At 39.2% G+C, this 14617-nt stretch overlaps 1 protein-coding gene across 3 annotated transcripts in view; it reads right to left on the bottom strand.

Moving 5' to 3' along the window:
- Positions 1–2072: 2072 nt before the first annotated feature.
- The window catches only part of LOC108891349 (yippee-like 1), a 32991-nt gene continuing 20446 nt past the window's right edge, over positions 2073–14617 (bottom strand). For all 3 annotated transcript variants that reach the window (XM_051075335.1, XM_051075336.1, XM_018688486.2), the window contains exons 3-5: positions 11053–11096; positions 9273–9381; positions 2073–7306 (exon numbers count right to left, since the gene is read on the bottom strand). In XM_051075335.1, the coding sequence (XP_050931292.1) occupies positions 7217–7306; positions 9273–9381; positions 11053–11096 (243 nt within the window). In that variant the 3' untranslated portion in view covers positions 2073–7216. The remainder of the gene's footprint in view (positions 7307–9272; positions 9382–11052; positions 11097–14617) is intronic.

Raw genomic sequence — 14617 nt, 5'->3', positions numbered from 1 at the left:
TAATACAAAACTGATCAATATTTTTTAGTCCTGATACGACTAAAACCACGAGTTCAGCTCAGTTTTTACATTTAGTTGGTTCTTTGTGATAGTAATCTTTATAAACTGCATTATAAACAAAGCAGGGGATCACTGATGCTTGTTTTTTCAAGAATACCACAAGGCAGTGAATGCAACACGAAGCAGACAACCAGCTGATTAGTTCCCTGTCTGTACTTCACCAGTTCTGTCTGGGTTTAATGCACAAGTTTTACCACTGTGGTATTCTGGCCACTCGCTCTTTTTCACAAGAGTGATTAGGTATGATTGTGATAGAGATGTATTTATACAGCATTTAAGTGGCAATAGCTTGTTATTGTCGTCCTTTAAAGGATATAGAACGAAAAGGATCCCAAGCATCGAGCCCTGAGGTACACCGAGACATTACGTCTGATTACTGTTCACAATCAAATCTTTCAGATCTTCTCTCATCTATAAGGAACCTTTTCTAACTTATTACAAACTGCTGTATATTTTATTTAACACTGATGCATGGAACAGTTTAGTCACATGCTGGTTTTATTTCCCTAAATGTGTTGGAAAATAATATTTACTGGCACCTAAGGTATCACACACTGGCACCAGGATTATTTTTTAAAGCCCAGCCCTAGTCTACAATTTTACATTTTAACGGGCATTTCACTGTTATTTTTGGCATTAATCCAAAACAAAAAGTCAAAGCCTCGGTGAAGAGGAAGTCTGGCTGCAGTCGATGAACGACACGACAGCTGACTGCTGACTTCTGGGTCAGTCTTTAAAAAAAGAAAAACGAATGCCATCAGTGGAAAAACTCCGCAGGTCAGTTTTAAACTAATTACCTGACAGTCTGCTCGACACTCTCTCCACTCTGTCTGAGACTCTCACACGTCAGAGGGCGACCAGTGAATTTCATGCTTCAGTAATTGTTTTAGATTTAAAGGGTATTTTCTGACACATTTTCTGGCAGGCCTGTAATATTTAATCAGAGGTCGAGCCTCTGTGGTAAACTGTCAAAGCTCATTTTGTCACCTTCTCACACTGATCACAATAACCACAGACAAGTTCCCCTTTTTAGAAAACTATGTGTTCCTCTTTTTTAAACTCTAACATGATGATGTATTTGTTTTATTTTCAGTTCATCTTTTGGCTCTCATAATGTAAAAATATATACTCAGTGCACAATTTTTGATTAATTGTGTAATTAAAAATATAAAGGCAAAGTAAAGCACAAGCGCAAAACAAATTGTTTATAAAAACAATACACAAGTTACCACTGAAAAGTTGTCTAAAATGATTTGAAATACCAAATAAATGGAACAAACCTTAGTACAGAAAGGTTGCACAATCTTTAGAATGACCTAAAGATATTTTTAGTTTGTTTTAAAATTCCCATGAAAATGTGCAAAAATTTGTCCCCAATTTAGCATTTTATAGGATGTAAACAAAAATACAAAAAAGTAGTTTAAAACACACTATAATGTAGTAACATGCAGCTGTAAGGACACTAAGTGTTAACCAATGTATATTATTAACAGTTCCAACTATATAGACAAACAATATTTTATATTATTACAGCTATGTTTTGCTATGTTGCTGTAAACACTTAAAGTTGCTCATAGCTACATTACAGTGCGATATAGACCACTTGTTAAATATTTATATAATTAGAAAACCTGATGTGGTATGACAAAAATATGACACAATTTTAATTTAAGTACCCATCTTCTACTCTTCTACTTTATAAATGGACTGTATTTATACTCACACTATTCTTTACACGCTGCTTTTCTCGTCTTCACCACCTCTCAAAACACTTTACATAACATCAGGGGTGATTCTGATTAGCGGACGACCTCCTCAGCCACAGCCGCCGCTATCTGCAACACAGGAAGATGCTTAAAATAAATACAAAAACAGTTGTGTGCACATAAAAATCATATTACTCTGAACTTTAAATAAAAGACAGAATGTATATTAAGACAATGAAATAAAAAAAAATCTCCTAATAGCTGTAGTTTCCTAAAAATGAATATCAACTTCACACAATCCACATCTTAATGCCATTGAAAATTTATTGTGATATCTGATAGTTTACATTATAGTGAAAACAGACATGTGACATGGCTTTACTAAGACAGAATGCAAAGCAATGTAGTCAAATAAAAAGCATATAATATTTTTGTTTTTAAATTTAGGAAAAAAAAAAATAATAAAACAGGCACGACATATAGCCATTATAAATACAACATGCTTTAGACCTTAAACTGTAGTTTAACAGTCCTAAGAAAAGAACTTGTACAGTCTTTTCCCCTGTATACCCATCTTGCCTTTGATCAACATCCTTTCAGGTATGTTTGAGACAGTAACAGAGCTCAAAAAGTAGGTAGCCAGTGTCACGTTAAAACAAAAATAACAATAAAAAGTAAACAGTATTCAGCAGCAAATATCTACATATTTCATCCAGGCTGCTTTGACGCTGTTAAGTTCAGAGAATCAAAACATTCTACAGAAAGACAATGTCATAGGTGACAGGATTTCTCCTCTTTTTTTAAATTTTGGTTTAACGGTTGAATCTCCAGGAGACGCTCGAACTCGATCCCTGGCTTCCTTCCTTCCTGCCGTCTCACGCATGACACTGACACATTTCGATAGAACCTGGTTCTTATTTGGTACACACCGGCGGTGACACTGGCGACTGCTTTTTGTTGGTTCAACTTAGACTGACTGATCGAAGGGAGAGTGTAAAGAGGCGCTGCAGTTGGGTCGCAAAAAATCTCCCAGCAAACCACTGCTGGCGCCATGTTGGAGATCCTTTGGAGGAACTGGCTGTGGTATGTTAATGGTCTGGTAACACGGCTGGTTTAACTGTTACCAGCTCCTTAAATGTAAATATTTGTTAATTTCTAGTTTTTCATGATGGTAAAGTTAATAGCTTTGTATTTTTGACTGGTGCTTAGACCACAAAAACAATCTGAACGAGGTCAAATGGGCTTCAGGAAATAAAAATCTGCTTCAACCATTATTTTCTGACATTTTACACTCTGAATAATCAATAAGTTATTAAAGAAAATAACTGTCAGACGTATTGAAATTGAAGGTAATTCCTTGCCCGAGGTTTTCTGTGTTAAGTACTTGACATGCAGAAATAAATAGAAGAAATCTGATAAAATACTTAATATAAGTTTAAACTATTTAGCTATTAAAACTAGATTTTAACACAGGGTCCCTTTACTTTAAGACCAGGGATGGAGGACCAGTCGTTTCAAATTTCAGACAAATTAATCAAATTATATAGACTTAAATAATATGAAGTGTAACTGGGGCTTTTGGGGGCCCTAGAGGTCTAGATTGAGCCTTTGTAAAGTGGATTTGTTTCCAAATTTAGGTACAAATGTGGGTCTAGGTTTTGATATTGTTGTTGTGAATCCAAAAAAAAAAAAAAAATCTCAGCTCTGGGGCTGCAACATCCTCCTATAACGGTGCATTCAAGTGATCGTCGACAGCTTTCAGGGTTGAACAGTCATCACAGAGGTATAAACATTCAAACATCTATTCCTCTGAGCACTTCTACACCAAAACAAACAAGTGCTTGGAGAAAAATGAAAGTTTGAATGTCTAGAGTCCCATTACTGAGCTACCAAATGGACTGAGATTATTTTGACGCCTGCGGTTTCCAAGGCCAAAAAAAACTAAACAAAAGAACTTTCAGTCTCAGTAGTTTTCAAGTTTATCACCATGAAATGGCAGAAGAAAGTGGTGAATACCAAGCGGCAAACTCAGGCGAGTTCATGAAATGCAGCCAGTTTACCAGCACCGATGACCACAGGAACACAAACATCAAGGAGTTCACGTCATATTTTCTTATGTAACGGACTGACAAAGACCACATGAATGCACCATTAAAGAGTTTGCCCCAGAACTGGGATGTAGTGACTACGGCCGGGTAGCTAACAAGCTAACGCTATCAAAACAACCAGATCAGAAAAGAACCGTTAATTTTCTGTCAAACTCGGCACAGAAACGAGCAAGTTCTCAAGAAATACAATCAGATATTCACAGCCAGCAGTTGCCAAAAAGCTGAGGACCTCCAGTGTGGCTGCCAGAGGGTGCGTTTCATCAATCTGAAAGCCCTCTATACAGGAGACACTGACTGGTGGCGAAAGGGTTTTTTTTAAGTAAAGGCTCTCCCTGCGACATGGTGGGAGATTCCAGCTCGCCCTCAACGTCTACATGGCTCAGCAGAGACCTAAACACCGGGCCCTCTAATGGGCTCTCTCACCACACAAGCTAAATAAACAAGCTAACGAAAAAAAACAAAAACAAACAGAACAGGGATAAATCACTTCCAAACAAACTAATCTGGCTCTCGACCTCACAGATCACCGGGAGAGACAGTGAAACCAAACAGCTGTGAAAGAAAAAACAACAGGACAAATAATAATAATTAAAAAAAAAAAAACAACTAAAAGAGAAAAAAGGGGGGGTGGGGGGGAAGAAAACAAACTGTCTGAGGAAAATTCACTTTTGTGTGCAGGCATGCATGTGGGCTAATACACATGCATGCTCGCACACACACACACACACACACACACACACACACACACTCTCACTCACACACACAGCCAGAGGTACAGTGAACAAAAGTGCTTCAAGTTGGGGAAGTAAAAGAACTAACCCAGTAGAAATACGTATAAAACCTTAAATATGTTACTTTATGTACAAAAACTGTAACACGGGCCAATATCTCAGCTGTTTATGTCTTTATATTTTTCAAGTAGGTATCACTGCTGACTATTAAGGGTTTTGCATTGTCATTGTTTTTAGGATAAAAGGTCGTGTGATCTGACTGACCTTGCCGGCAAAGTAATCAATCACTGCAGATTTTTTTTTCTTTTTAAAATCTCTCCCATCCCACCCTGCCCCACCTCGACCTGCTGCCATCTTTTTTTTTTTATCCTTCCAATAAAAAAAAAAGGTCAAACAACAAGCCCCTGGGCATCCCTCACAGTCCAAACCTTCCTCCTCTATGCTTTACTCTGAGAAATAATATACTCAATATCCATCTGTTTTTGCACCACTAAATCTTAACATAGAAAATATATGTGTGTATGTATACCAAGTCTCTGTTGTCCAAAATAAAAAAGGGCAGAGCTCTATGAGGATTTTGGTGAAGAACCTTAATCTGAGGGCCACTTTGAACCAGAAGGGGTGGGGGAAGACACATCGGTTCACATGAAGGTTTTCTGAGTTATGCACTGCACAACAGAAGAAAGAAATAAAAAAACAAAAAAAAGAGAGGGGAGGCCGTTCATGTTTTGAAGAGGCACAAGATTCATACGGCTTAGAGGCAAATCAAAGATGGCGTCCACAATAATGAGACAATTCATATGCTCTGAGAGAGGGAGAGAGACGGAGAAGCATAAAGTGCAAAAAGACCTACAAGAGGAGGGGGGGTGGGGTGGCGGGATTTCTAGGACAGCAGCGAAAAATCGTAAACGACACGAGTTTTTTTTTTTTAAATCACGGAAAAACCGAGAGGAGAAGCAGATTATTTAAATTAACCCGAAAGCTGCTAAACACGCTACAGTCGATGAAACCCTCAAACCGTCCGAAGCTCAAACTTTCTCTCCGTCTCTGACAAACTGTCGTTCATGTCAGAAGGCCATTTAAAAAAAACAAACATAAAAACAGACGAGAGCCAACAAACTTTTTGCCTCTAAACTGAGATGAACCAAAGGCCTCTGCAAAGTGCAAACGAAGTAGCGTCGTTCAAGTATGCCACTGTGTAAATGCGTGACCACACACAGTGCATATATACACACAGTCATATGCATATATACATATGTGCATGACAGCAAATATATATATAGAATCCATGTTCCAATATCTACGTACTACGAACATTTTCATAGTATTTATGGATATGTAATCATAGTATGTGTATATATATTCATATGTAGTTGTGTCTCTTGTTATTTCATTACTAGACAATGGAATAATACAGTCTGCCATAATGTTTTATGACAAGTGGACACTGACGTCAGGTTCCCCAGTCTAGAAACTGTTTCTGTTTTCTTTCACTTATGGTACTGCTGCAAAATGGGACCAGCCACAATCGCATTTAGCCAAACACTACAAATATTTATATATATATATATATATATGTATGTATGTGTGTATATATATATATATAAATGTCTATATATATATATCCGTTTATGTCAAACAAATACTAGGTGCTGCTTTCAATGCTTTTTGAGTGCTGAGAAGTACCAGAAGGGGGGAGATAACGAAACTCACAATAAAGAAAAAAAAAAAAAAAAGAGATAAAAACAGAAGGTATAAAATCCCACACTACTGCAATCCCATCCTTTACCACTTAAAATAATAATAAAGAAAAAAGCAAGATGCTGCTACATATTTGTAACTACAATAAACTCCCTTTCCCCTCCGCTCCTCACCTGTCCCTGATTACTCATTTGGACATTAGCAAAGAAAAGCATGTTCAGCTATAGGCAGAGACGACAAGCCAAAAAAAACAAACAAATAAACGAAACAAAACTTGACAGGGAAATAAAATGCTAACCAGTAACATCCATCTGCCATCAAACCAAAACCTTATCAAACCCAGAAGTTAAAACTAGAGCAAAATAACATTAAAATAACCAAAGTCATCAAAGTGTTGTCCCGTCTCTCGCTGGATGGGCGAAATGAGGAAAACAAAGAAATGTCCTCTCAGTGAAGTCTATCTCCTTTTTCACACAGTGGTCGCCATTTCACCACAATCACTTGTAAGCGTGGTTCGGTGGGGGGGGTTGGGGGATGGGGGGAGGCGAGGTGAGGTGGGGTCAAACCCAAAAGCTCCGGAGCTGCAAAGGAGAACACACAATCTTCAAAAGTAACGACAGGACTCCCGTGATGTGATTTTTCAGGAGTTGCTCCGTTTCCTCGTCGTCGTTTTATTTTTTAAATGTCGTTTTTGTTCTGTTCAGTTTTCACGATGAGCAGGTGGGTGTGTGTGCACATGAAGGAGACGAGCGGGTTGTTGGCGGTGGTGGTGGAGGAGAGGTTTTTTTTCTTTCAGGGGGGTTGAGGGGGTGGTGGGGGAGAGGCATGGTGGTCGATGGTTGTCGCTCCACGCAGTTCAATAAAGAGCATTCCAAGGTCAGAAAAAGAAAGCGAGCGAGCGGCCGGAGCGTCACTCCCATCCGTTGTCCTTGATCATGTGAGCCAGCTCGATGATGAACTTTCCCTCTTTGTACTTCTGACTGCTCTCAAACGCGTGTTCCTGTAGAAAAACAAACAGAACAGAGACAAAAACTCCAGTTACAAGACCGATATTTGCCCATGTTTTTCCCAGAGCCTGACTGAAACGGATTTCAATTAAGTTGGACGATAAACGTTATTTAATGCTGAGCTCCATTTACGTCTGAAGTCGGGAACTGGGAGTGACTTCACCTACGAGTTGATGGCATTCCAGTTGAGAAGTCAGAAACCATGATCGTGAACTGCTGTCGTTGCTAGCCACTGTTAGCAATACCAGTTGATAACGTTCTACAAACAGCATAGCAACGTGACCACAGGTAAAAAGTATTCATTACTATTTATGCGAGTAGCAGCCGTCTTGAATTCTTATGTCAGGGTTGGTGGGATTGCTTCAACTTTCTCTGTTGAAAATTCCGACTTCCGAGTACGAGTGGAACGCAGCATAACTTGCCGATGGGTCACGCGTTACAAACTCTTGCTATGCAGCCAAATTTGGTTCAAACAAGTGCTAAGCAATTAAATCAAATTTTGGCTTCCTAAGATTATGAAATAATAACAGATAATGAAGATAAAACTTTTCGCAATCGTGCTCTCGCTTTCGTTTGTGTTCTACGACGGGTGATTAAGGTAGAAGGAGATGAGTCAAACAGCTCTCATTACCTGCATGTACAGTTTAACTTTGAGTGATTATACAGGAAGTTTGACGTCGCTAACGTTTGTGGTTCTTCTGTTTTAGGTAATTGAAATCTCTAAGTCAGCACTGTCCGAGAAAATTGGCGACCACTCGTCCAACACCAGCCCTGTTCATTTGTCACCCTCAGACTACTACCTCCTTCCCAACATGAAGATGCAGCTCAGTAGTCACCACTTTGACAATTCAGCTGTTTGAAAACACTTTGAAAGCTAGTGGAGTTTTCAAAGCTACCAAGAATGTGAGGCTGAATTTTGGTGATATTTCTCTAAAATGGTGCCTGAGATCTAGAAGGGAACGTACATGTAGAGCTGAAACAATGAGACGATTAATCGGTCAACAGAAAATTAATGGGCAACTATTTTGATAATCGTTAATCTTTAAATCGTTAATGCTTAAATGTCAAAAATGTAGAGGTTGCAGCTTCTACATTGTGAATATTGAATGGTTTTTAGTCTTGTATGATATTAAACAGAATATCTTTGGGCTTTGTACCAATAGTTGGACAAAAAACATTTGAAAACTCTTTAATACAACTAATCAATTAATCGATTTAGATACAGATAAATCATTAGTTGCAGCCCTATTTCCATTTAAAGAAATGTTGCAGTCATAAACCCATGGTGTCTCAACTTCCTGTCTGACAGTACATCTCATGATTTCCGGCTCGTGTCTTGGTCGTGCTGAGCGTCAGAAGAATCAGGATGTCTTTGATTATTTCCTCAGCCTGCTTTGCCTTGTAAACCAGCTCCGCTCTGCTCTCCTTTGCTTGCAGGGCCTTTTTCTAAGAATCTCTAATTGTTTTTGTCACTGAAGGAGCCGTTTTAAGTGAGTCCCTGTCTTATACTTTGTTCAGTTATTTTACACCCTTCTACAGTCTTTTCAGACAATTACTGGGACAAGCCTCTTCAAAATGGCCTGACATTTAATCACTGTAGACTCTCAGAGGTACCAGCCTGGCTGTCTGCAGCCAACCTTTCGGCACTGTAATTATCTTGCGCGCTAGGAGACCACAGAGTGCTCAATCCCTGAGCCTAAACACAAACCTGAGCTAAAAAAACTGTCACCACGGCTTTAACAAGCAATACTTTAATGAGAGAAACCCTGTTCTTTTGACCTGAAACTGTATAATTTGTCCCTTTGGAAGCCAAGTAACCACACAGTTGTGCAACAACACAGCGGCAGGTGTAAGTGGAGCATCACGAAACATTAAGATGGGGGGGGGGGGGGGGGGGGGGGGGGGGTGTTAAAAAATAACACTGGGCGCTCAGGTGAAAGTGAAAGCTTAGGGACTCACATATTTCCAGCCCAGGGTGGTTTTACAGTTTTCACAGTAGATATCAGCCACAGCATGTAAACCTGTGAGGAGTACCCGCTCCTCGGCTGGCCCGCAGCCGACATTCACCCTGCAGGAAAGACAGGAAGTGGAGAAAAGGTCACAGAGGTCACGGAGAGCAGTGGAGGAAGAGCTCAGATTGTTAATGTGAAGTAAAAGCACTCAGCAATTGTTAAAATTACAAAAACTGAAGATTAAAAATGTTATAAAATTATTAAATCTGGTGATACAGATACAAAAAACATCCATATTTTCATTTCCATCTCAATTCCTTCTCCATAAATGAAATATTTGGATTTTTCTACACAAGATTTTACCAGTTTTGGCTAGTTTCATGCATAAGCCTTCAGGTAAATGTCTTGGAGTAAAGTATAAACTCTCACAAAACGTAAGTATAGAAGACAAATAAATACTTATTGGTCAGAGAAATGAATTGGTGTTTCTTGTTCTTCTTTAATATTATACCTCTCTCTCACAGTAAACACTGTGCTGCTGATTAGTTTCTGAATGGCATTTTAATTAAAGGACATAGACAAATAAACACAGTGTACTGCAGCTGAAATAATCAGCAAACGAACCAAACCTTCATGTAGACGCCTGCAAAACTTTGGACATGTTTTGAATCATTTATTTGGACTTTACAGCCTGTGGAGCGGTTTTATTCTGGCAGGTGAGAACAATGCAATTCAGACCCAGGTGGCACAAAACAGTTGCTCCGTGACACCTGAAAATGTCTCAGGCCTCTGGGGGGGCAAGGCTGAGAAACTTCTGTGTGGTTCATTAAGACCGAGAGCCAAGTCCCAAAAACCAACCAAGCAAGAAATAAACCACTAAGTGTTGTTCAGGGGTTCAAAGAGATGGATGTTAACCAACCAGTTTCTGCAGCGTGGACAGAAACACAACTCCAGCGGATCGTTTTACCAGGAAGAAATGATTTGGTGATTTACAGCTACTTTTAAACTGAGTTAATGGCTAAATTTGGCTGAAAAACTAATCTCTAGATTACATACAACTGTTGATTCAACCAAATTTCGTGATTATATCGGATTTTTAGCATCACAAAATCAATCGTCAATCAATCAAAATAGTTTTTTCCACCATAAAAATACCAAAAATCCTCTGACTGCAGCTGCTTTTCTCAGTTTTATATCATTGTAAAGTGAATATCTCTGTGTTTTTGGACAAAATAACGACATTTGAAGACGTCAACAGGGCATTTTATGCGCCAAATGATTAGTCACTTAATTGAGAAAGTGATCTGGAGATTAATTAATAATGAAAATAATCATTCGAACCTCAAATTACCCCCAACATAGATGTAATGAAACAGACTACACCCTGGGTCTTTGCAGTGATAGATGGGAACTTTACCACAGCATTTTTTTTGTTCGTACATGTTGAACTGCTCCTTTCAGCTGTGCTCATGTGGCTCTGCACACACGTACAGTGGTAAACAATCATACTGTGTTGGTTAAAGCAGTACGCAGGCGAACCATAGAAAAATAACAACAGTAAATGAGCGTGAAAACAGAGCATCAGCAGCAGCAGCAGCAGCGTCAGGAATAATGAGGAGAATTGAACTTTGTTTGGAGTCGTACAAATGCACCCAGTGTGAACATGGTTTATAACTCGACAAACGAGCTTCGTGTGAGTCCATGTGAATTTTTAATTGCAAACCTTCCACATCACTTGTAAATTTAGAGTGTGTGAAGAAAGCAAAAGCACCAAGGCTCATACTTACACTGAATTGAACAGATAGGCTCTTCCTTGACTGCCTTGAAATGACTGAAACGAGAAAGAGAGAGAGAAAAAAAATAGTGTAAGTTGACAATAAAGAGCTGCACCACACCGCTGAGTACAAAAATGTCAGCAACTGATGCCCTGGGGTGCTTTTCTCCAACTAACTGCTGTGCATACTTGTTCCTCCACCTTGTCAAGGTTCCCACACACAAGTTGGGCTGGAGGTAAGGAATAAAAACGAGGCTCAGAAAAAGAGAGAATAGCTGAAGTGTGAGCACATAAACAGAGAGAGATCAGAGAGCGAGTCTATCATCACACACGTCAACTTTAACAACGAGAGAAATTGTTTGAGAGTCGACTTCTGAGAAGCTGGATTCCTCTCATTTCCTTGTTACAAATTGTTACGTCAGACCAGAAAAACACAAACTTTCCTGCAAAACATTCATTAAAAACTAGTAAAAAAGCTGTTTGCACGTTTAGAAACTGTCAAAATACAGGTGGAAAATTTAGGAGATGGATAAAAAGTGTGTTTTGAGTTAAGTTACTTGCCAAAAATCAATAAAATTACATCAAATCTAATAAGAGTCACATTTTCCCCCCTCTAATGATCCTGGCTGCAAACTCAAGATGTCGAGCTTTGTTGTTGATGTTCGGGGTTAGAGAACTTTAATGCCTTTAATAACGAGAATCTGAGCTTTTCTGAATGAAATATCAATAAAACCACAGATGCAGTTTAAGAGGAATATACAACACACGCACACAGCTGATTATTATTAGCCCCTGACTTAATGATTCCTTTCAATCCCAAGTGACTACATGCTGAAAACATGATAACTACTGAAAGACACCCTGTGGAGTTTTCTCATAAACAAACACTGCTATGTTTACATTCATCCCTGAGGCATAACAAACACGTTTAATACATCTATATCCTCATGAGGCTGAAATAGAGTGGTGCATGAATGAGTGCGAGAACCTGAAAGTTACGTTAGCATGTTCCCTTGTCCCAAAGTCAGTAGGTTTTTGGTTAAATGTCTGAAATAAGGTCTGTGGTTTTAACACATATTCAAGACCCTTTCACATTTTATTCTATGACATAAAATACGTCAGTAAATCCCCCACTCCTGATGTTTGAAGCTTTTACGTTTCTTAAAAAAGGCGGTGTCTTAATAAGACTACAGAGGCTGTTACGCTCTTTCAAACTCTCACTAACTTTCTAAGAAGAAAGGCTTTTGTAGAAGAGCTCAGCGCTAAATGAAATGACCAGTTGGAAGCTTAGTGGTGGAGACGTTGACGTGATAACTTGTTTTTTAAGTGTGCTACATGCAGTGATTGTTGCTAACATCCTAGGGAGTGTTTGATTGAAAAAGATTGATTAAACAAACATTTAATAGCATTTGTAGTCAATAATAACTTGGATTTAGTTGTTATTTTGTGTTTGTCCTTATTTTAAGTCAATAAATATCTAACTTTTTGTATAGCTTTTTTTTAAAAGTACATGTGCCTATGAGTGCATTTATCACATGTAAAATGTTTCATGCACTAAATTTGCACGTGAAAGTTTTGTTCTTTAAAAAAAGTTGTGAAATTTAAGTTTGTATATGTGAATCTATCTTGAATTTGAGATTAGTTAACAGGGCTGTTAAAAAAATGTGAGATTCTCCCAGTTCAGGAAAAACTGACTACTGATAAATGTTTGCTGGTCTACTACCAGGACAATATGTGTGATTACTGCTTAATGAGGATAAGTACAATCAAAAAATAAGGCTGTTTTCTTCTCTGAAAACACACATAAGACACTGAACTGCGGGTCAGTTCAGTTCATTATGAACCTCATGTAAGAGCAACAAATGCTGACCACAGTGCTTTGCAGAGATATTAAAAGTGCAATTACTCATGCCGTGATGAATATAGCTTGTTAAATAAAATCTGCCTTTATAAATACCCTGCAGCCTGCGAGTCTACACATGACGTTACTGTATGTTAATGTAAACAGAGCAGCAGTAAAGCCGTCACAGTGGGTGACGACAGAGCCTGCCAGGCTTCCTCTCTCTCTCCTCTGGCCCCCGTCATCCTCGGCCGGCAGACAGGCCCCAATCGGCTTTGCTTTTTCCATTGCAAATGAGTGCGGCAGATAAGTTTGTGGCTGCAGTTGAGGGAGCTGAGCTAATACTGCCTAATAGGAGGCACCAGCTGCCTCCTCCTCCTCCTCCTCTGACCACAACCACCACCACCGCTAAAGCCCAGCGGATGATTTCTAACTGCCTTTTAACACTCAGAGCTGGAAAAGTTTATTTTCAGATCACAAGAAACAGAGGGTTAGTTATTTTTCTTTCTTTCTCCTCCGTTGTTGGTGTTGACGTCTCACAGTTACATCCTCAACTTCAAAATGTTTGGAGTTAAATCAGCATAGAGCCACGAGACGTGACCTTTAGCTCACGAAAGAGAGAGGGAACTAGGTCGGTCCCCGTGGAGTCGACAACAAGTCCTCTCTGCTGTGTTTAGGGCCAGTGATGGGACGAGGGGACGAGGGGGTGAGGGTGGGGGGGGTTTTACTCCATGTGACAAGAGCTGGGTGTCACATCTGAGCTTCAGCCATCAACTTTAACCACGGCTGAGTCTCTCTCTCTCTCGCTGCCCTTATCTGTTTTTCCACGATCTATTTTTACATCGGCGGCGTTTCTCTCTCCACCACTTGGCTACAAAACCATCAGGAGCAGGAGGATGCTTGTCACACAGCAAAAGCCCAACAAGATCAGTTAATAAATAAATAAAAGAGCAGGTGTAAGGGCTTCAAAAAAACCTCCAGACTCCCGAGAATCCTATTAGATGGCCCAACTGGATCCTGCAAGGATTGTTTTTAAATGTAAGAGAATCAGATGCAGGCAGGCTGGAAATACTCCCACAGGTTTTTCTTTTCTGTTAATAAAACATGAGCAAATGGGGAGTGTGGTTACTGAGCTCGTTTTCTTAAGCTGCTACAATTGCACTTGTTTTAAAAAATGCTTGTTCCCCGAGAAAAATGAATTCTACAAAGCAAATCTCAAAATCCCAGAATCCTCTTGACCACACGGGACCAAAGGCAACAATGCCAAACTCACAAAAACACAAATCCACCCCGAGAGGCAAAACGCTGCAGAGTGAGGCGAGTTCTCAAACTGTATCTGATTTCAACCCAAAAACTCACAAAGAAGGGGTTTTATTTCTGCCCTTTAAACGTGTAACACAATAAATCAAACCAGTCCTGAAATAAAGATTAACTGGAGGCTATTAACAAATCTGCTGAGGTTGACTTTTACCATCTGTCTCAACAGATGCCGACTGTTGTAGGTGAGGGTTCAACTCCAACTTAGATGCATCCTGTTAAACCCAAAAGCTGTTTTATATTCTATTTAAATCAAGTATTTTTAAGGATTACACATCTGATATTGACAATCTTTTATCTAAAATACTGCCTGTATTTGTAATTATTTTTTAGGTATGGTTTTGTTGCATGTTGGCTGAGATTTAATCTGCTTTTGAAGCCCAATCCTCTTTCACCATATAACTCAGAGACTATGCTAGAG

The sequence above is a fragment of the Lates calcarifer genome, linkage group LG13 (assembly GCF_001640805.2).
Source record: "Lates calcarifer isolate ASB-BC8 linkage group LG13, TLL_Latcal_v3, whole genome shotgun sequence".
NCBI classification, from domain to species: domain Eukaryota; kingdom Metazoa; phylum Chordata; class Actinopteri; family Centropomidae; genus Lates; species Lates calcarifer.
Note: the sequence above shows the minus strand (reverse complement) of the source record. Positions and strands in the feature narration are given on the sequence as shown.